At 46.8% G+C, this 23,440-nt stretch overlaps 1 protein-coding gene across 1 annotated transcript in view; it reads left to right on the forward strand.

Annotated features, from left to right (window-relative positions):
* The window catches only part of LOC140421238 (phosphatidylinositol 3,4,5-trisphosphate 5-phosphatase 2A-like), a 189,888-nt gene that overhangs the window by 126,219 nt on the left and 40,229 nt on the right, over positions 1-23,440 (forward strand). Inside the window, exons 9-17 of the mRNA XM_072505798.1 lie at positions 1,953-2,072; positions 3,674-3,788; positions 4,333-4,439; positions 12,302-12,404; positions 13,287-13,483; positions 16,145-16,262; positions 16,954-17,050; positions 19,676-19,814; positions 21,638-21,737. Coding sequence (XP_072361899.1) covers positions 1,953-2,072; positions 3,674-3,788; positions 4,333-4,439; positions 12,302-12,404; positions 13,287-13,483; positions 16,145-16,262; positions 16,954-17,050; positions 19,676-19,814; positions 21,638-21,737 — 1,096 coding nt within the window. The remainder of the gene's footprint in view (positions 1-1,952; positions 2,073-3,673; positions 3,789-4,332; positions 4,440-12,301; positions 12,405-13,286; positions 13,484-16,144; positions 16,263-16,953; positions 17,051-19,675; positions 19,815-21,637; positions 21,738-23,440) is intronic.

The raw sequence follows: 23,440 nt of genomic DNA on the forward strand, positions 1-23,440 counted from the left end.
GAAATTGAACAAATAATGATCAAGAATGCAGAGAGGAATTGGGAAAGTAACCAATGGCATGGTAGATTTTAAGGCTGGTTTTAAAACTGGGAAGCGGTGTGGCCTAGTAAGGGGATTTAAGGAAGGAATTCCAGAATATAATATCATGGTCGATAAAAGTTCCGCCATTGTTGTTCGACGGCAGCCAGCTGGTGTCAGAAGGGCAGGGGATAAAGATGGCATATGATATGTGAGGAAATTGCAAGGGTAAAGGCAAAGATTGTGAAATTTGTGTCAGGGCATAGAACATAGAATATACAGTGCAGAAGGAGGCCATTCAGCCCATCGAGTCTGCACCGACCCACTTAAGCCCTCACTTCCACCCTATCCCCGTAACCCAATAACCCCTCCTAACGTTTTTCGTCAAAAAGGCCAATTTATCATGGCCAATCCACCTAACCTGCACATCTTTGGACTGTGGAAGGAAACCGGAGCACCCAGAGGAAACCCACGCACACACGGGGAGAACGTGCAGACTCCGCACAGACAGTGACCCAGGGGGGAATCGAACCTGGGACCCTGGCACTGTGAAGCCACAGTGCTATCCACTTGTGCTACCATGCTGCATGATGGCAATGTGAAGATTAGTGAAGACCATAGAGGGATTTACGTTAGGGATGGGTCTTACAAGCTCTCTAGAGAGGCGCTGGGAGATGAGGAAGCGGAAGGGCAGTAAAGAAGAAACGAAAGGCAGCGGGCTGGCAGTTTTCCTGCCATCATGATATTTTACTAGCAGTGGGGAAGGTGGAGAAGGACCTTCCGGTTCAGAGACCAATTGAGCAGGCAGAGGTCAACAAATGGTCTCTGCCTGCCTGCCACTTTTGGAATTTTGCCTGCGATGATCAAAACATGTAGGCACCAAAGTGGGGTGAGGGAGATGAGGAGATGGGCCCGCTAATTGTGTACTTTGTGACCCATTAAGAGTCCCCTTGCCGCAATGACCTCCCTTGCAAACCCCCCCCACCCCCACTTGCCGGTGCCTACGTGACTGACCCCATCAACCCCAGACCCCACTTACTCCGCTGCAAGGGCGGGCGGTCCTCCCTTCGCATCCTCTCTGTTAGGTGCAGTTCCAGCTGTGGCCACTGCTTCCGATGACAATGTTGAGCGGACAGCCTCAGATTTGCCGGCAGCTCCATGAGGCGGGTGGGCGGCCACTCTTCAAAGAGACGGGAGTGACAACTAATTAGTTGCTGGAAAATATGGCTGGGGATCCCACAAATAGCAGAGGCAGGAATGCCCCCCCCCCCCCCCCCCCCCCAGCTTTCAGCTTGTCATCCCCATCCCTGCTGCGCGAGCAAAATTCCAGCCTCCGTAGTGAGATAAGATGTGAACCGTTGCGTTTTATGTAAACTGGAGTTGATGAAGCTTGTGAGGGGAAAGCATTCATCAAGAAAACTCCGGTGACATTTCTATTTGTTCTTGGCACGTGGGCAACTCTAGGCACTACTTATGGTCTACTCTGAGGGCATAACGAGGACTTGGGTCACATTTAGGCCAAGCAGGGTAATGACTGACCTGCTCCCTTCTGTGACATTTGTGAGCCAGTCATGTTTTTATTACCAGAGTGGAATTTGAACTTGCAATCTTTGTGTTTACTAGTGCAGTACTATAATCACTGGGTATTGCATCCTGTCACTGAGAGAGTATGCAAAGAATGAACAGGAGGGAGTCAAGGATGGAATGGAGCTCTATGAGGACCAGAGGATCGATGTTCTGGAAACGTTGCTCCTTGCCTGCACCATTCACAAATTTCAGTTAATCTAGGAAGTTTCAAAATGACTTTCCTCCTTTAATTATGTCTGCACAATGCCATCATCAATGCTAAAATCTAAGAAGGGTGTGATTTCATGCTTGCATTCTGCTAATGGAGTTCAGCCGATCTTTCTCCATTGTGGTCTGTTTGTTGACAGGTTTTGAGGGGATTGCAGCACATGGCGGCCACACACGGGGTGGAATTGCCTATTCTTCTGGCATCTTCTGAGAACAGCGGAAGGAATGCATCCAAACCTATCCCAGTTCAGAGCTTTGAGGTAAAAGGAAAAGCTTTTATTCTTCAAAACAGCACCCGAGTTTTGACGTATATGCTTTCTACGGGGAAAGGGGTCGATGGTGCTGGGCATGGAATATTTATCTCCTCTCACTACACCAAGCTTCGCAATTAAATGTGAAGCAAGGCTGTTTGGAAAGGAGTTTCTGAATGTAAAAGCACTTTGGGCGGTATTGCTTTTAGTCTCTAATCTCTCTGTTCATTTTATTCATTAAGCGGGATTCTCCACCCCCGCCATTATGCATTTTGTGGCTGCGGAGGCAGCCAGCCATTGGCTGGCAGTGGGACCTTCCGGTCCTGCCACTGGAAACAGGTTTTCCAGTTGTTTTCACCTTCCGCTGGTGGAGAACCTGCGGCTGGAAAACTTTGGCTATTGTCTTTGGTTAACATTGGATAGGGTAGGATGGCCATCGTCTCACATTCCCCAGTGTTCCTCCGAACAGTTACCCACCAGGATTCTTCCAGATGTTATCCCTCAATGGGAAAAGGCACTATAGTCCCTTGACATATCCTTATTGTAACATAGCTGATGAAATGAAATGAATGAAAATCGTTTATTGTCACGAGTAGGCTTCAATGAAGTTACTGTGAAAAGCCCCTAGTCGCCACATTCCGGCACCTGTTCGGGGAGGCTGGTACGTGAATTGAGCCATGCTGCTGGTCTGCCTTGGTCTGCTTTAAAAGCCAGCAATTTAGCCCAGTGAGCTAAACCAGCCCCTAGTGATTTGGTGAATGCAGCAGATTCAGCACATTATAAGGGTCCTTCCTCATGGTTCTCTTACTCCCCTTTCTTTATTTTTTGCCGTTGTCATTTTTGATCCATGGATTCTGAAGTGACATGTATCTTTAAGTCAAGCAGCAGCTCTCTGGTGCTGTGTCCAAGTGACTGTTTTCCTTTGTCCGTTGAGATGGTCAGCAGTCAGTGTAACCATTTCTCTGAAGTCACCTGGTACCATGTATTATTCCTTGTGTCTGAATAAAACTCGTAGTCTTACAGCTGAAGTAGATGCTTTATTGTGTGAGTTTGTTCTCTCTCCAGCGCTTATACTATATGTTACATCTGAGCTGTCTGTCTGTGTCCTGCTCGTCTGCTGCCATTCCTGTGTAGAGCGCCCCCTGACTTCCTGTTTGTCTATTATATACAACTCTGGTGCTCCCTCTAGTGGTTACTTAGTTGTAGTGTATTTACATTAACCCTTGTGTATACATAGTGAGCCATATCACTATAGTCCGTTGAGATGGTCAGCAGTCAGTATAACCATTTCAGTGGAACATTATCCTGACCTACGCCTAGCTTGATACCCAAAAGAATCCTTCAAGTAGAGGACACTGGGTGCTGGGTGCGAACCCAGACTGATCTTAACCCTTCCTAACCCAATGATGTCAATGGTAAATTGTCGCTGTTCTGACTGAGATCAACTAATTCGCCACATCGCATCAATCCTATCCTTCTCAGTCTGTGTGACTCAGGCCCAGAACAAGCCTGTGTGCATCCAGTCCCAACCTCAACAGCAAAGAAGGCTATTCTCATCGTATGAAATAATCTTGCTCAGGTACAGATATTTACTTCTTTTTACCTTTCAGGTAAGATTTGGAAAGACTCAGAAATATACATTGAGTGTTGACGTGGATGGGGGAAAGCTTCAAATCTCCAAGAAAGCCGTTGGTTCACCCGAGGAAGCCATCTCGTATGACAAAAGTAAGGAGAGTTGGCCATTAGTCCAGTCCTGAACCTGCCCTTCTGTACTGGGTACATTGCTGACTGCATTGCTTACACTTTTAGGATTTAATCCTGCTGAAATCCTGAAGAGAAAACACAAAGGAATATTTTTGCAAGATGATGTAAATAAGGAAGCTTTATTTGCCCTTCTAAACATATTAGTTCAGATGTCTCCCTGTGTTGAGTCATATTATTTCTTAAATGATTTACCACACCACCCTGAAATATTCCACACAATGATTACTCTATGGGATGCAGTATTTCCTGATATCAGTTCCAAAATGATCTTTTACTAATTTGATACTATGATCTCTTGTTCCGTTTCCACTGTTTAATTTTAAGTAATTTTAAATATTCTGGGTGGACTTTCTTTAAATCCTTCACATTCTGATTTGTCTCTATAAGATCTGTTCTCCTTTCAAGGCTGAAGAGTGGAAACTTCTTCAGACTTCACCAGTAGTTTAGACTTGCAAGGGGCTGATAAATATGGATTATTGACTTGTTTTATCCCCTTGCTTTGCAGTTTTACAATTGGTTAAATATCAGAGCACACCAAACACACTACAGATTGTGACGGACAAAGAGAACCAGAAAAATCAGCAGAGGGATTTCATTTTTGAAAATGCACGGGTAAGCTATGATTCCAGGTTCAAGTCAACCCAGGGCTTGGGTGTAAGAATCAATGCTCCAGGGCGGTACTGGGGGAGCGCTGCACTATTGGGAGGTCCCATCTTTCATATGAGACATTAAATGGCCTATTTGCCTGCTCGGGTGAAATGCGTCCCACGGCAGGGACCGATGCCCAAGTGTCCTTTAGTTTATTCATTGGATGTGGTATTTATTGCCCATCCCTAATTGCCTTTGAAATGAGTGTCTGGCTGGGTCATTTCAGAGTCAACCACATTCCTGTGGACCAGGTAAGTGAACCAATTGGCTTTTTACAATAATCAATCGTGGCTTCATGGTCATCATTGGACTTTTAATTCTCGAATTTTAGGGAAACCAAATTGCACCATCTGCCATGATGGGATTCAAACCTGGGATCCCAGAGCATTACCCTAGGTCGGGATTGTTAGCCCAGTGACAATCCCACTAAACCATCACCTCCTGGTCAACACCTATCGCTCAACCAAGATCACTAAAAGATTTTACAAGACTTTGCTGTATTTCCTGCAATACAACAGTGATTGCATTCCTATTGGCTGTAAGGCATTTTGAGACATCTGGCCCGGGATTCCCCAAAATCCCGCTAAGTATTGACACCGGCGTAAACACCGGAGTGTTTCACGCTGGCGTCAACGGGCCTGTTGGTCCAGCGATTCAGTGGGCCATAGGGGGCCAGCACGGTGCCAGAGTACTCCACGCAGCTACGGCGCCGATACGCGGTCCGCACATGCGCGTGGCGGCTGAGTCCATGCCGGTGCATGCGCATGGTGGCCATTTCTGCGCCGGCGCATGGTGGTTGTCCACGCCCGGTGCCGCGCAACATGGCATAGTGACACAGCAGGCCCGCATGGAAGAAGGCAGGGCCCCCCCAGATCGCGCAGTCCTGGCCGTCGTGGCATCCCCCCCCGGAGTCTGATCCCCCCGCTCCCCCACAAGGGCGGCCACCGCAGTCATGGGTCCGAACTCCCACAAGGTGGTACCATATGTGGACCACCCCGGCGGAAATCCCGGTCGATCGCGCACACGGGACTGGCGCTTCTTGCAATGGCCCCCAACCGGCGCCACATCGACCACGCACATGCGACTGCTGCCAATTCGCCGTTCGCCGGAGAATCGCATCCCGGTGTCAAGCAGCAGGGGTGAAATTCTCCGGAAACGGCGCGATATCCGCCGACTGGCGCCCAAAACGGCGCAAATCAGACGGGCATCGCGCCGCCCCAAAGGTGCGGAATGCTCCGCACCTTTGGGGGCCGAGCCCCAACATTGAGGGGCTAGGATGGCGCCGGACGAATTTCCGCCCCGCCAGCTGGCGGAAAAGGCCTCTGGTGCCCCGCCAGCTGGTGCGGAAATGACATCTCCGGGCGGCGCATGCGCGGGAGCGTCAGCGGCCGCTGACAGCATTCCCGCGCATGCGCAGTGGAGGGAGTCTCTTCTGCCTCCGCCATGGTGGAGACCGTGGCGGAGGCGGAAGGGAAAGAGTGCCCCCACGGCACAGGCCCGCCCACGGATCGGTGGGCCCCGATCGTGGGCCAGGCCACCGTGGGGGCACCCCCGGGGGCCAGATCGCCCCGCGCCCATGGCGGGAATAATCGGCGTCAACGGCGATTCTCCGACCCGGCGAGGGCTCAGAGAATCCCGGCCCCAGTGTTTATAAAAAGCACTACAGAAATGCAAGTCTCTTTTTTGCACAAATTTTAAATAAATAGTTATCAATGTGGAAGATGTTAGTCACAGAGAGTTGAACTATTTCTTCATTTTCAGCACGTTTTGGTCAAATAATTGATTAATCATTTGAACCAGTTAAAAAAAAAAGTGGTTTAATTATTTCAGCTTTTACCTGTAGCCATTTTCTACTAGAAACAAGAATCAAGTAGAAGTATAATAAAGGTATAACATAGTGAAACTTTCTGTGCCACTTTCTCACAGTGTGCCGTCCTGTATCAATGTATACCGAGTGCAATGAAAAGTATCCAATTAAATCAAATAGGCAGCTCTCTTGTGGTGTTGCTCAAAATTACACTGGTCCCAGGATGCACGAGTTGGGATGGGTTGAATGGATTTGGAAAGGGTCTGTGTGATGAATGTAGGGATTTCAGACATTTTGTATGATATGTATTTGTTGCAGTAAGTGTTAAAAGCCTGGGTCAGTGTTTGTATGGCTGCTGCAGGATCAGATCTCATTCTTTAAAGCGGTGTCAAAAGATCTTTCTTTCTCAAAGTTGAGTATCAAAACATTTCTGTAAAGGAGGTATTCCTGAGTGCTAACTGTATTTGAAAGTGGATTGAGAGTCAAGATGTTTTTTTTGTTTGAGTGGGAATGAGGATAGCAGTTAGTGGGTTACTGTATTAATTAACATTGTTTAAGGGGTAATTATAAACTATTTTCTTGTGTGATGCTGAAGATATTTTAATAATGTGTTGGCACGGGAATAGGGCGGGGGAATAGGCCTAGGTGGAGTGCTCTTTCGGAGGACCGATGCAGACCCGATGGACCAAATGGCCTCCTTCTGAATGGTAGGGAGTCTACGGACAAAGAAATCCACTTATCAGCATATTAACGTTTGCATAAAGATCTATATTGTCCATCCGAAGTGTGCTGTAATTATAGTCCGTGCTATCCACAGGATGGAATGTGGCAACTTGCCTCGGCTACTTCTGTAGCATCTCAAGACCTCCAGCAGCAAATGCATGGGAACACCATCATTTTCAAATTCATGTCCAAGTGACACAGCATCCTAATTTGGACATATAGCATCACAAGTGGATAGCACTGCGCTTCACAGCGCCAGGGTCCCAGGTTCGATTCCCTGTTGGGTCACTGTCTGTACGGAGTCTGCACGTTCGCCCCGTGTCTGCGTGGGATTCCTCCGTGTGCTCCGATTTCCTCCCACAGTCCAAAGACGTGCAGGTTAGGTGGATTGGCCATGCTAAATTGCCCTTAGTGACCAAAAAGGTTAGGTGAGGTTATTGGGTTGCGGGGAGAGGGTGGATGTGCAGACTCGATGGGCCGAATGGCCTCCTTCTGCACTGTATGATCTATGTGGAATTTAAAATACAGATGGAGGGTGAGAAGGTAAAATCAAGCACTAATGTTTTGTGCTTAAACAAAGGAGATTACAATGGGATGAGAGAAGAACTAGCTAAGGTAGACTGGGAGCAAAGACTTTATGGTGAAACAGTTGAGGAACAGTGGAGAACCTTCCAAGTGATTTTTCACAGTGCCCAGCAAAGGTTTATACCAACAAAAAGGAAGGACGGTAAAAAGAGGGACAATCGACCGTGGATATCTAAGGAAATAAGGGAGAGTATCAAATTGAAGGAAAAAACATACAAAGTAGCAAAGATCAGTGGGAGACTAGAGGACTGGGAAATCTTTAGGGGGCAACAGAAAGTTACTAAAAAAGCTATAAAGAAGAGTAAGATAGATTATGAGAGTAAACTTGCTCAGAATATAAAAACAGATAGTAAAAGTTTCTACAAATACATAAAACAAAAAAGAGTGGCTAAGGTAAATATTGGTCCTTTAGAGGATGAGAAGGGAGATTTAATAATGGGAGATGAGGAAATGGCTGAGGAACTGAACAGGTTTTTTGGGTCGGTCTTCACAGTGGAAGACACAAATAACATGCCAGTGACTGATGGAAATGAGGCTATGACAGGTGAGGACCTCAAGAGGATTGATATCACCAAGGAGGTAGTGATGGGCAAGCTAATGGGGCTAAAGGTAGACAAGTCTCCTGGCCCTGATGGAATGCATCCCAGAGTGCTAAAAGAGATGGCTAGGGAAATTGCAAATGCACTAGTGATAATTTACCAAAATTCACTAGACTCTGGGGTAGTCCCGGCGGATTGGAAATTAGCAAACGTGACACCACTGTTTAAAAAAGGAGGTAGGCAGAAAGTGGGTAATTATAGGCCAGTGGGCTTAACTTCGGTAGTAGGGAAGATGCTGGAATCTATCATCAAGGAAGAAATAGCGAGGCATCTGGATGGAAATTGTCCCATTGGACAGACGCAGCATGGGTTCATAAAGGGCAGGTCGTGCCTAACTAATTTAGTGGAATTTTTTGAGGACATTAACAGTGCGGTAGATAACGGGGAGCCAATGGATGTGGTGTATCTGGATTTCCAGAAAGCCTTTGACAAGGTGCCACACAAAAGGTTGTTGCATAAGATAAAGATGCATGACATTAAGGGGAAAGTAGGAGCATGGATAGAGGATTGGTTAATTAATAGAAAGCAAAGAGTGGGGATTAATGGGTGTTTCTCTGGTTGGCAATCAGTAGCTAGTGGTGTCCCTCAGGGATCAGTGTTGGGCCCACAACTGTTCACAATTTACATAGATGATTTGGAGTTGGGGACCAAGGGCAATGTGTCCAAGTTTGCAGACGACACTAAGATAAGTGGTAAAGCAAAAAGTGCAGAGGATACTGGAAGTCTGCAGAGGGATTTGGACAGGCTAAGTGAATGGGCTAGGGTCTGGCAGATGGAATACAATGTTGACAAATGTGAGGTTATCCATTTTGGTAAGGATAACGGCAAAAGGGATTATTACTTAAATGATAAAATATTAAAACATGCTGCTGTGCAGAGAGACCTGGGTGTGCTCGTGCATGAGTCGCAGAAAGTTGGTTTTCAGGTGCAACAGGTGATTAAGAAGGCAAATGGAATTTTGTCCTTCATTGCTAGAGGGATGGAGTTTAAGACTAGGGCGGTTATGCTGCAATTGTATAAGGTGTTAGTGAGGCCACACCTGGAGTATTGTGTTCAGTTTTGGTCTCCTTACTTGAGAAAGGACGTACTGGCACTGGAGGGTGTGCAGAGGAGATTCACTAGGTTAATCCCAGAGCTGAAGGGGTTGGATTACGAGGAGAGGTTGAGTAGACTGGGACTGTACTCATTGGAATTTAGAAGGATGAGGGGGGATCTTATAGAAACATATAAGATTATGAAGGGAATCGAGAGGTTAGATGCGGGCAGGTTGTTTCCACTGGCGGGTGAAAGCAGAACTAGGGGGCATAGCCTCAAAATAAGGGGAAGTAGATTTAGGACTGAGTTTAGGAGGAACTTCTTCACCCAAAGGGTTGTGAATCTATGGAATTCCTTGCCCAGTGAAGCAGTAGAGGCTCCTTCATTAAATGTTTTTAAGATAAAGATAGATAGTTTTTTGAAGAATAAAGGGATTAAGGGTTATGGTGTTCGGGCCGGAAAGTGGAGCTGAGTCCACAAAAGATCAGCCATGATCTCATTGAATGGCGGAGCAGGCTCGAGGGGCCAGATGGCCTACTCCTGCTCCTAGTTCTTATGTTCTTATATGTTCTATATATACCATCATTGTTTCATTGTCAAAATCCTGGAACTCCTGTCCTAACAGCATTGTGGTAACATTTGCATTGCAAGGGTTAAGCTACAAGAGGAAATTGTAGTAGTATTGGATTCCCTGGAATTAGGAGGGTTAAAGAGTAAATTGATTGAAATTTTCACAACATAATGGGAACAGATAGGTTAGGTTAGGAGGAACTATTTCTGCCAGTTGGGGAACCTAGGGCTCGGGGCAACAGTTAAAAGATTAGAGTCAGACCTTTCAACAGCCAAGTCAAGTTATACTTCTAAATACAAGGGTTAGAGAAGTTTGGAATTTGCTTCTAAAATGGCAGTTGTTGCCAGATCAGTGGTTTATTTTGTAACTGAGATTGATAGATTAATAATAATCTTTATTGTCACAAGTAGGCTTACATTAACACTGCAATGAAGTTACTGTGAAAAGCCCCTCGTCGCCACATTCCGGCGCCTGTTCGGGCACACAGAGGGAGAATTCAGAATGTCCAATTCACCTAACAGCACGTCCTTCGGGACTTGTGGGAGGAAACCGGAGCACCCAGAGGAAACCCACGCAGACACGGCGAGAATGTGCAGACTCCGCACAGGCAGTGACCCAAGCTGAGAATAGAACCTGGGACCCTGAAGCAAGAGTTCTAACCACAGTGCTACCGTGCCGCTTTTGGTTAGGTCACAGGTCAGCCATGACATCATTAAATGGTGCAACAGGTTCAAAGCATAAAATGACCACACTTTGTTGCTCTGTCCCTCTGCAGCTCAAGAACAAAGCTCACCTCCATCTTTTCAAAAACAAATAGGAATGGGCCATAAATGCCAGTCTTTTCAGTGATGATTATCACTCAAAATTAATGAAGAAAGAGAAGAAACAAATACATATGGAGGTCTTTGTTATACCCGGTTCTAATGTGTACTTTCTGCACCATTCAGTAACTAAGGGCCTAATTTTATAACCGAGGTTGAAGGCTGAGTGAATGTGGGAGGTTAACCTGCTTAGCCCAGCTTAGCCCAGCAGCAGGACAGACAGGCTACTTATCGTTTAAGTAGCTGCTAAAGGCCTACCCTCCCTGTTAAGGATGACAGCTTACCCCCAAGAGCAACTGGCCCCATCAGTGGGTCAGCAGCCTCATTGCTAGCGGTGGTCATTGCTGGGGCAGCACCGAGGAAAGGCAGACGCTTCGATGGCTGCGTGTGCTCAAAGGGAGCTGAGTGGGGTCTGGAATATTGGGGCCAGTCTGCCAAGCCCTGCGAGGGGAGCTGGGGGTCAGAATCACTGAAGGCAGGCAGCTCTGTTGTCCCTTGGAGGGGGACGTTTTAACCAGGGCTCTCTGAGGCCATGGAGTTCCCAGAAAGGAGAGGACGGTATCCCCCAGCCCAGTGAGAGCCCCATATACTGTCTACTGTCATGCTGTCTAATTTTTATTTGTGGCGGACCGTCCCCCACGGTTGGAAGAGGCCCTTAATTGGCCACTTAATAATAATAATAATAATAATAATAATAATAATCGCTTATTGTCACAAGTAGGCTTCAGTGAAGTTACTGTGAAAAGCCCCTAGTCGCCACATTCCGGCGCCTGTTCGGGGAGGCCGGTACGGGAATTAAACCCGCGCTGCTGGCCTTGTTCTGCATTACAAGCCAGCTGTTTAGCCCACTTAAGTGGTTCAGTTGGGATCCTCGCAAGCAGCTCAATTGCCAGCCTTCCTGCCATTGGCAAAATAACATGGCAGCTGGAAGAACCAGGCATGCCACTTGTTCCCACTCATACCGCCTCGCCAGTCTTCCCATCTCACACCTTGTCCCCAAAGGACTTGTAGCATTCGGCCCCAAATTTGTGTTCGCTGTAAACAAGAAAAGAAATCCAAGGAAATCCCATTGTGGACCACAATTGTCCATCGCATTACAGAGGTCGTTAAGACGGGGCATTTGAGCGATGGAAAAGTCATTCTGGTGGAGTACGAGATATTCTTCCCAAATTAGGACTCAGCTATTTGTTGGTGCAGAGCAGAAGAAGTGTCATCCTGCATCTAGTGTGCAACACGGATATTGGTTCACTTGGCAATACTATCATCTTCCTCTTAATGGACACCTAAAATTAACCAAAGAAGCCAGGAGGAAGATCCAAAAGTTGTTAAATCAACGGAATAGCTGATGTTTTGGGATGTATTCAAGGCAGATAAGCAGTTTCAGAATTTTAAAAACTACATAAACTACCTTAGCATGGCTCTTTTGGTTTATTCAATTGTCTGGATCTCTTGAATATGTCGTAGCCCTCATTATTTTCCACGGTGAATTTGAAAGTGAATTCTGCATTGCATGACAGTGGCAGTCTTTGTTGTTGAACTTGTACATCCCAGAAGGAAAGAGCAATGAAAAAAAAAGGGGGAAATCATTACTGCTCCGAACTGTTGTTTTTCCCTTTTGGGATTATTTTCAAATCATTGTCTTCATGAGGGTGGATATTGACAGTCCCTGATCTTTTCCCCGACAGAAACGAGAAGCTTTCTGCCAACTTCTCCAGCTTATGAAGAACATACATTCTCAGCAGGACGAGCCAGACATGATATCCATCTTTATTGGGAGCTGGAACATGGGTAGGTCATTCCTTGTCTGTGAGATTACCGGTGTGTGCTGGAGGGAAAAGGGCCCATTCGGGCAGTTTCTTTAAAGATAGTAAAGTCACGCCTCCACGATTTTCAGCTACGGGTATAAGTCACTTCCAAATGGGTTAAAAAAGGGCAATCTGCGAATTGAGCTCAAATTTCAAGAGTCATGCATTTGTATTATTGCTCACAGATCCAAGTGCACGTTTTGACAAGTTTAGGATAACAGTGCAGCATGGTAGCACAGTGATTAGCACAGTTGCTTCACAGCTCCAGGGTCCCAGGTTCCAGGTTCGATTCCCGGCTTGGGTCACTGTCTGTGCGGAGTCTGCACGTTCTCTTCGTGTCTGTGTGGGTTTCCTCCGGGTGCTCCGGTTTTCTTTCCCACAGTCCAAAGTTGTGCAGGTTAGGTGGATTGGACTGCTAAATTACCCCGAGTGTCCAAAACGTTTGGGTGGGGTTACTGGGTTACGGGGATGGGGTGGAGGTGTGGGCTTGGGTGGGGTGCCCTTTCCAACAGCTGGTGCAGACTCGATGGGCCGAATGGCCTCCTTCTACACTGTAAATTCTGTAATTCTATGATTCTATGACTATCAGAGAGACTGGAAAATTGCAAGCAAGTGATGGAGACAATTAAAGAGGTGTTGCAATTGGCTGACTAAAAATTCTGACGTACTCTCTCAATCCATCTACAACCTTTCCTGGGAAAAAGGGGATTAATAAATTACAAGTAAAAGTGAAGGGAAAGGAAAGTTAAGGTGTTGGCATGAGTTTACAGGCAAGAGTTAAAATTCAGCAGAATAATGATGAAAAATAAGTGAGAAAATCGATGGGCAAATAATTAATGAAATAACTTTTGAAAACTTTTGACAGGCGCTGCCAATCCTCCAAAAAGCATTGCTTCCTGGCTTATGTCAAAGGGCCTTGGGCGTACAAGAGATGAGACAACAGCCACCATACCTCATGACATCTATGTAATTGGGACCCAGGAGAACTCACTAGGTGACAAGGAGTGGGTGGATTTTCTGCGAGCCGGGATAAAAGATGTAACAGAACTGGATTTCAAAGTGGTAGGAATTCAAACACCAGGGAAACTGTCGCTTTGGTACCTTAACAAAAATGTGCCGGTTGTCTAATGACAAGCTATGAGTAATAAAACATTCAGTACTCTGGCCTGTTCGTATTGTAAGTCGAGATGCAAATAGGGTAACAGACGGTGGCAGTGAAATGCAAGCCGTTCACAAGTAAAGGCCAACAGGATTATGAGATTGTAAAATTACAATCCCTTGACCGATGCCTGTAGGGGGTTTCCCGATCCGGAGGAGAACGCTGTGCCGGAAGAAAAGGTGGCTCGCTGCCGGGCGCCAATCCTGTTCCGAAGCTCAGGTTCCCTGTCGGCACGAGGCGTGTTGCTCTGTGATTTGCACCAATTTGCATCCGATTAACAGGCTTGAAACCCGAGTCTTGACTGTCCCCCTCCGTTATGCACCAACCCCCACTGCGGGAAATCCTCCCAGGTGCAAATTTCCCCAAGAGTGGCTCTGACGATCTGGACCACATGGTGGGTCAAGGGAGTCAGTGCATGACTGAGGTGCCCCCAAAAGTCCATTGGAAGGCTCTCCTCCCACCTGCACCCACCACCGCCCCCTCCATCAAACACCCCCCAATAGAAAAACCCCCAACAGAGACCCCTGCCTCAAAGCTGAAGAGAAGTCCACGCAGTATAGTGAAAAGTTACTGGATTTTCGCTGAACTTTTCCTTACATCTGCTGCCTGAATCAAAAGTGTTTAAAGCACCAACTGCTACAAGTATCAGAGGCTTCCTTAAACGTTTAGTACACTTCAAATCCCTTGTCAGTCTTTGAAATCTTCCATTCAATTTCACGCAGAAATACAATGCATTAGCCAGTGATTGACAGTTTTATTACTCCAAAGACAAGTGTTTGGTGGATTGTTGATCTATCTTTCCCTTCATGCTTGAATGTATCTCCGCTTTGGTGCTAACCGCAATGTTTATAAACAAGCTTGCTATGATTGACAGTTGCTAACCACATCACAAGCAGCTAAGAGCTAAGAACATAGAACATACAGTGCAGAAGGAGGCCATTCGGCCCATCGAGTCTGCACCGACCCACTTTAGCCCTCACATCCACCCCACCCCCGTAACCCCTCCTAACTGTTTTGGACACGATGGGCAATTTATCATGGCCAATTCACCTAACCTGCACGTCTTTGGACTGTGGGAGGAAACCGGAGCACCCGGAGGAAAACCACGCAGACACGGGGAGTACGTGCAGAATCCTCACAGACAGTGACCCAAGCCGGGAATCGAACCTGGGACCCTGGCACTGTAAAGCCACAATGCTATCCACTTGTGCTACCGTGCTGCCCCGTGCTTTTACAGCTTTCTGCAGTAAAAAAGTGGAAGTGTGAGTCTGATGTGGGTCTCTGTTGGGGGTCTCTGTAGGAGGGGTCTCTGTCGGAGGGGTCTCTGTAGGAGGGGTCTCTGCCGGAGGGGTCTCTGTAGGAGGGGTCTCTAGCCTCCTGCAAAAAATAGCAGCCCGTAGTGGGATTGAAATGGAATTGGGAGCTCCCACCTTGCATAAATTTGCATGGCAAGGGAGAGGGAATTGTTCCTGGGTGTTGCTCCTAGCATCAGTGCAGAGCAAGAGCAATTCTGCGCTGGCGGGAGAATATAGGTCTCCCAAATGGAGATTCCTGCCCTGTATGTTTTCAAGAAGGAGTTAGATATAGTTCGACCATAAGAGCATACAATATAGGAACAGAATTAGGACATTTGGCCCATTGAGTTTGTTCCATCATTTGATCATAGCTGATATGTTTCTCATCCACATTCGCCTGCCTGCTCCCCAAAACTCTCGATCCCCTTATTAATGAAGAACCTATCCATCTCTGTCTTAACAGCACTCAGTGATTTGGCTTCCACAGCCTTCTGTGACAATGAGCTCCACAGATTCACCACCCTATGGATGAAGAAATTCATGCTCAACTCTGTTTTAAGGGATCATCCCTTCAGTTTGGGTCTGTGCCCTCAGATTCTAGTTTCTCTCACGAGTGGAAAGACCTTCTCCACGTCCACTCTATTCAGCTCTTGCAATATTCTGTAAGTTTCAATCAGATCCCCCCTCATCATTCTAAACTCCAGAGAGTACAGACCCAGAGTCCTCAACCACTCCTCAGAGGACAAGCCCTTCATTCTGGGGATCATTCTCGTGAACCTTCTCTGGGCCCTCTCCAAGGCTAGCACATCCTTACTTAGATGCGGGGCCCCAAACAGCTCACAATATTCCAAATTGGGTCTGACCAGAGCCTTTTAAATTCTACGGCTCTAAGCAACTTTGTGAAGTTTAATGCCTTCAGCCCTCTGCCAGTCAACAGTTTCTCATAATTAGCTTGGTGTACCCGTCCACTACAATCAAAAAGGCAGCCATCAGTGTGAAGTGGTTCTGCTGATTATTAGCACCCACAAGAACATTTTTGGTGATTGTGTATATTTTAGTTGCATTCTTTCAGCAATAAGTTGCATGTCTGATATTTGTGTAGCTGAAATATTCTTGAAATTCTACTGTCATGCAATCAAGATGAAAACCAGCCCTTGGAAAGAAGCAGGAATTTTCCTGACATGAGAGACTGAAATGGGCAAATTGTCTCTCTCTACTTTGAAGTTTCCAACACATTGCTGTGTCCTCATTAATGTGTCTGTCTTATAGGTTGCCACACAGTCACTGTGGAGTATTAAAATTGCTGTGTTGATTAAACCAGACCATGAGCATCGAGTCAGTCACGTCAACATGTCCAGTGTAAAAACTGGAATAGCAAACACATTTGGTAAGTAAATGTCATTACAGCCAGTCTTCCACTAAGCGTAGAGGGGAGCAAAGGAAATTTCAGACATTGGAGACAAGAAGCAGTGGAGTGCAATGGAGGCAGGATTTTGGAGCAGGGCAAAGCCACCTAATATGAGATGTACCTTTCCTAACTAATACTCCTCAAAATTTCAAGATTATTTTCAAAGAATCAAGATTAAACTCATTGGGCTGAATTTTATGGCCCCGTCACGGAGAGACCAGGAATGGAAAATGCAGCAAGCCTTCAAATGCCCATTGACTTTGGCGGGAGCGGAAAATCCCGCCAGCAGAAAATTCCACCCATTAATTCCACCCATTGAAGTAGGAATTAATCTGGGTCCAGTCTTGCTCTGTGTGGACAACTCACGTCTAAACCAAGAGGCCAAAGTCAAGCCCAAAACTGGACCTTGGGCCTTATCAAAATATTCCAAGTAAACTGTCACATCCCACAAGCACCTTGTTCTTTAGGTCTTTACTAGTGAACTGATAGACTGTACTACACGGCAACAGATTTTATCTTGAAAAAGAAAATTAGGCTGTCAATTTGCTAATCCGCCTGTTTTGCACTTTCAATACAGATCAATTTCATTGCTGTAGATTTGAACCTTTATATCTGTCCAGTCAAAATCTGTTCTTTTGTTTTTCTTACATAGTACAACTTTTCTTTGCAGGTAATAAAGGTGCAGTTGGTGTTTCGTTCCTGTTTAATAGGACATCCCTGGGTTTTGTCAACTGCCACTTAACATCTGGTAGTGAAAAGGTCCTCAGGTACATGCATTCATTTATTTAAACAACAAAACAAAGTCAAACTAAATAGTGTGGCCATAAGGGTTGCTTGGAAAAGCATAGGAGGCATGAGGAGCCACAGAGGGTTGGTGGAGGGGCATGAGATGGCATGAATAGGGCGTGGGGAATACGTGGATAGGGTGAGGTTGGAGGGCCTTCATGTTTTTAGCTTAACTGGGACGAAGTTGCATAGCACCAAAGCGGCCTTATAAGCAACCTGCCTGTGGCGTCTCTGAACTATTTCCCAGGTCAACTGGCCTGACTCCAGCTGCCCCTCCCCAGCAATGACGACCCTGCCATTGATGACAATTTCTCCCGAGGTCAGCAGGCCAGATCGAGATTTTGTCCTGTCTACCAATAAGGTAAAGTTGCCATAGTTCCAGATGGTAATTTAACCTGAGGATCATCATACCTCAGGCGAAAGGAAAGTTTGAGAAGGTGAGGCCTTCATGAATAATGTCTGTCTACCACTACTCGACTCGAGGACAAAATCTCAAATCGAAAAGTCCAAATTTAACATCACGGTCTGGGGTATAATAATAATCTTTATTAGTATCGCAAGTCGGCTTACATTAACACTGCAATGAAGTTGCTGTGAAAATCCCATAGCCGCCACACTCCGGCGCCTGTTCGGGTTCGCTGAGGGAGAATTCAGAATGTCCAATTCACCTAATAAGCACGTATTTTGGGACTTGTGGGAGGAAACTGGAGCGCCCGGAGGAAACCCACGCAGACACGGGGAGAATGTGCAGACTCCGCACAGACAGTGACCCAAGCTGGGAATCGAATCCGTGTCCCTGGCGCTGTGAAGCAACAATGCTAACCAGTGTGCTCCTGTGCCGCCCTCATCCAAACTGTGGCAGAATTCCTCAAGAGGCTGCATTGACTTGGAGAAATTTTAGAATGGAACGTTCAATTGTTTCCAAACTGTGTGTAAAATCAGTCGAGAAATGGCTCCGTGTGCTGGTGTGACAGACAATCCAAATTCAACATCAGAGTCCCTTTGAAATGCCCTTAGCCGTCCGAGGGCACAAAATTGGCAAGTTGAGTCAGGGAGCGGACAGGTCACCAGTGGGTTAGAGGTATTTGTCGGGTATAGGAGGAACAATCCTACACCTCCGAAGACATTCATAGATTATCATAGATTATCATAGAATTTACAGTGCAGAAGGAGGCCATTTGGCCCATCGAGTCTGCACTGGCTCTTGGAAAGAGCACCCTACCCAAGGTCAACACCTCCACCCTATTCCCATAACCCAGTAACCCCACCCAATACTAAGGGCAATTTTGGACACTAAGGGCAATTTATCACGGCCAATCCACCTAACCTGCACATCTTTGGACTGTGGGAGGAAACCGGAGCACCCGGAGGAAACCCACGCACACACGGGGAGGATGTGCAGACTCCGCACAGACAGTGACCCAAGCCGGAATCGAACCTGGGACCCTGGAGCTGTGAAGCAATTGTGCTATCCACAATGCTACCGTGCTGTCATTTAAAAAAATTTTTTTTTAGAGTACCCAATTCATTTTTTCCACTTAAGGGGGCAATTTAGCATGGCCAATGCACCTAGCCTGCATATCTTTGGGTTGTGGGAGCGAAACCCACACAGACACGGGGAGAATGTGCAAACTCCACATGGACAGTGACCCAGAGCCAGGATCGAACCTGGGACCTCGCCACCATGAGGCAGCAGGGCTAACCCACTGCGCCACCGTGCTGCCCACCCAAGACATTCATAATAACACTGAAAGTTTCCCAAGACGTTTTGTGACTGATGCAGTTGAGTTGCTGATTCTAACCAGGTTTCAGGCACAAGAAGAGTTTCTCAGCCTATGGCCTGAACTTTCAGGACAGCAGGAACACATGAGCCAGGCACCAGCAGCCCCAATGCCATATTAGGCTCCAATAAGAGTCAGTTGACTGCAGGCAGGACATCATTCCCTCACTCAGGAGGAAGTTGTGCCTTAGAGAGCTGTCGGCCAATCCCATTGGCTGGCAGCTCTCCAGACTCTCCACGCAAGCAGCCAAGGACCCAGAGGACAGGTAAGTGGCAGGGCTCCCAGAGCAGGGAGGGCTGGGAATGTCTGGGGGTGAAATGAGGGGGGTGATCAGGGCCTCGTGGGGAAGATCGGGCTGGCGTGGAGCTGCGGCGGTCACGGGCCTTAAGGGGAGGGCATCTCCTCTCAGGAGGTGACCTCTGGAGGAGATGCCCTCCCACCCCTTCCTGTTGAAGATTTAACTTACTTCATTTTCACATTCTCCCCATGAGCTGTGGACCATCCGCCAGCCTAAATATTGAGGCTGAGTGGAGAAAGGCCCTTGAGTGGTCATTAAGTGGCTAATTAAAGGCCTTAATTGGAAGAAAGGCGGACTTCCTGCCGGAAACCCATACCACCCTGGTGTAAAATCGCTACCAAGTCGGGACAGGCCATGCAATTCCACGCACCTACCTGCCTCAGAACCTGCCAGAAGGGTAGCGTTAAATTCTGCCCATTGGATGCTGAGACTCATCCTAAGCTGCGACCACATATGGAACCTGGAACTTTAAACTAAACTGCCTGCTGATCCTTGTTTGTAATCTTTCATCCCTGGTTTTCTTTCAGGCGAAACCAGAATTATTTGGATATACTCCGTTTGTTATCTCTGGGAGATAAACAGCTCAGCTCTTTTGACATAGCTCTGCGTTTCACGCATATATTCTGGTTTGGAGACCTTAACTATCGACTAGATATGGATGTCCAGGTATGTCTCATTCTCTTCCTGCGTTATTGGAATCCTTGATTTCGGAAATTAGGATTTTGTAGGAACAGCTAGAATAGGCTGTTTTGTTTACTTCCCTTTTTGTTTACTTCTGAGGCAAACTTCCTTGTTCCTCACTGCATCCCTCAATCCTTTCCTCCATAAATGTCTTTTGTCCATTTCCATAAAATCTTTGTTTGCCAAATTAATTGATGGACCTGTGATATTCTACAGGGACTGGGGGTTGTCTCATACCAATCAATGATTCAATTGTAGCTTCTCATTCAATTGCCCAATTTCAGATATCCAAGGTAGACCCTGTCCTCTTGCCCCTTGTTGAGCTTGCCTTCTTCCTTATCTCTGTTAAAAATACCTTGTTCATTTAATGGGCACAAGTATACACCTTGTCATGCCCAGGATTATCTCCATGAAGGCCCATGCCTGCAGGAACTTTGTGACCTCGATAACACTGTTCTGGAGAACAATGGGCAATTGAGCATGCTGTGTCTTTGTTATCTCCCACAGGGGTTGCAAAGTTCCTTAAACTTGATACAGAGGGAGAAAAACTTCATTGCTGGGAAACGTCAGGCTCAACCTTTCTTTTAAAGCTGCTATTTTTAGCATTTCTATTATACTCTGAGAATTATTCTTTCTCATTAAAACTGCTGCTTCCTTATTGCTGCAACGCCTTCTTGCAGGCGTCGGCAAAAGTCATGCTGGGTGGCAGCCTGCATGAACTCGGCTGAGGCCCACTTCCCTTTTGAAAGCAATTGGAAGGCAAGCAGAAGATCCATCCATGACATCCAGAAAATGGCGGGACGTAAATTAGGGGGCAGGCTCCTGGTGAAATTGGTTTATCCCCATTTTTTATTAACTGAGTTGAAAATCTGCCAGAATTCCTTTGGGTTCTAATGGTAATTTTGGGATCCATGGGCTAAATTATTGGTTGTGGGTCGCGACTCCGATGATGGGAGCATTTCCGGGTCCTGACCCTGCACTGTGTTGGCACCTGATGCCTGCCACAGTTTCGCGCAAGTGGCACATAAAGTGGCGAGATGATGCATTAGCCGTTGAATAAAGGATGATTAGTGAGCTACCATTGTTGAAGGGCCAAGAGGAAGCCCCGCGCGGCACTGAAAGATTGGAGGCCCCACTTTCAGAGGTGGGTGCAACCGATGTAGGTAGAATGCAGAACTCGAGACTGAGGCACCCTCTAAAGAATCTTCAAAATGTTAAAATAAAAAGGAACCACAGCTGCCAGACCATCAGTGTGGAGGGAAAATCCCTCCACAGGACGGCCTGTGCATGCAGCTGTAACCTTACGTTTATTGTGACTGTGAGGTGAGGTTGACTTTGAGGATGCTTCCAGTCATCAGTTGGGTGAGGGCTTTGGTGTGTGTGCGTGCTGGAAAACGTCTAGTCACCATATGAGAGTGCCTTCAATAGGCCCTTTAATTGGCTTGAATGGCCATCCTTGACTTGCAGGAGGGCAGGCACCTCCGCCCCTACAGCACACTGAGCTAAGCGGCCTGGAGGCAAGATCAGACCATCAAACCCGTACGCCAGCTGCTCGCAGGAAATTGTTGGCCCTCCGGCCTCTGAGGCTGACTCTGTTGCTGGAAGGCCCCATTTGGCTGCTCCCTGACTGCGGAAAATAGCACAGATTTGAGATAACATTATGACAAAGGGTGGGATGAATCAATGGATAAATGTGATTATTTGTGCGGTGGGAAGGGGTTGGGGGTGGGAGGGCGGGGGGGGGGGGTGGGAGGAGAACACTCAATCCAATGAAGAGAAACTTCTGAGTCAAATACCTTTTCATTCAGGATATTTTAAACCATATCGGCAAAAAAGAGTTTGACCCGTTACTCGGTGTTGACCAACTGAACTTGGAGCAAGAGAAAAGAAAGGTTTTCCTGAAATTCTGTAAGTACATTTCTGGCAACTTAAATGTTACTAATTGCCACATGCTATTTTAAAATGTAAACTTCTAAGATATATATTCACATACAAAGTGGCATTTGTGGTGTTTCTTTTAAAATGTACATTTTTAAGATATATATTCACATGCAAAGTGGCATTTGTGGTGTTTGTCTGCAGATCTTCCACCGACACACGTGAACAATCAATCGAAACTCGCAACGCCAACTGCCCCTGCCCCCCTCCCCCATACAACCTTCAGGCATTCTACCCCATGTATAATGTTGATGGGTGGTGCTGGCCTAGTTAAATCCCAATAGTGGCATTTATAGACATCTTCATGGTGACAAAGAGCACTGCAGAGCCAAATTCCACTTTTTTCCAGGCAGAAACCTCGGTGAAGAGCTAAAGCCATTAACTTTAGAGGGGGGGAAAAATTGTGTGGTAAAACTGTGGTAAATCTGGCAGTTGTGGTTATGTGAATCTCAATTTCGGTTCTAAAATCCCACTTGATTGGTTAAAGAGGGAGTGAATGAGGAAATTCGGGAGCTGTAAAAAGATGTCAAGACATTGTAGTGAGTTATTTTAAACACAGTGACGTTGTGCAGAAGAGGATAGTTGCAGCATGTTTCATGTAAAACTTGGAAGGAACATAAGGGGGCATCCTTCGTATTGACAAAATAAAGAAGAGAAATGGTTCTGAGAGAGTCTGGACGTGATCTTGAATCCTGTTCAGACATGTAAGATATGTAGAATGGATGTCTCCAGATATGGGAAGAGTATTCAAGTGTTGAATGTATTTGCGCTTTAGATGGAGGTTGAGTGGTTTTGGAAGAAGTAATAGAGACTTCTCATATTAATTTGTCTTATATCTTAGTGGCTTCAACAACTACAAAGGGCAGATTTTACCAGCACAAATTTAATTCCTCTTCTTGTGTGATAGAAACTAAGCGAGAAATGCTGTGCCCCCTCACCCTCCCAGTGGCATATTTGGAGGTGAGTGGCACCTAAAATAAAAGGGGGTGGCCCTCCCACCGCCTTCCTGCTTTTTCTCCAAGCTGTCCCCCACATTACCGGGGTTGGGGGGGGGGCATCAGGCAGCCACCCTCCCTTCAGGCTTAAGCCTCTTGAAGCACTTAAGTTGCCAATTGAGGGCCACTTAAGGACCATATTCCACCTCCGCTGCCATAATATATTGGGTGGGGTGAAGCGGTACAGCTCGGGCTAAAGGCTGGCACGAAAAGAGAGCAGTTATCCCTTTCTCTGCTCATCGAGGGCACCCACCCACCACCCACCCACCACACCCTGCAAAGATGGTATCTCCCTTCCATTTATGCTTCTTTCCCTGGTCTCTGAAACCCGACCTCTCCCCACCTCTTCCTTCCCTCACAGAGGTCCTCGATTCCTCCCGTACCAAAATCCCTTTAAAGCTTGGTGTCCATTGTCCTCCTCCTCGTGACTCCTTGCCGTCACCACTGCAGTCACCACTGCATCCTGAAGGCTGCCCCCAGCGTTTTATTGCCAGGAGGCAGACTGTTATAAAGTTAGCGAGGCCTTGGCCGACTGACCAACCTTTAAACTTGAGAAAGGGGTGGCTGTGAGCATGACACACCACCCCTCTTCCCCCCAACCCTCCCCCATCCCCTGCCCTCCGCCCCTCCCCCGCCCCCCCGCCCCTGGTAAGTGTTACACCATAGAACGTTTTACAG

The sequence above is a fragment of the Scyliorhinus torazame genome, chromosome 5 (assembly GCF_047496885.1).
Source record: "Scyliorhinus torazame isolate Kashiwa2021f chromosome 5, sScyTor2.1, whole genome shotgun sequence".
Taxonomy (NCBI): domain Eukaryota; kingdom Metazoa; phylum Chordata; class Chondrichthyes; order Carcharhiniformes; family Scyliorhinidae; genus Scyliorhinus; species Scyliorhinus torazame.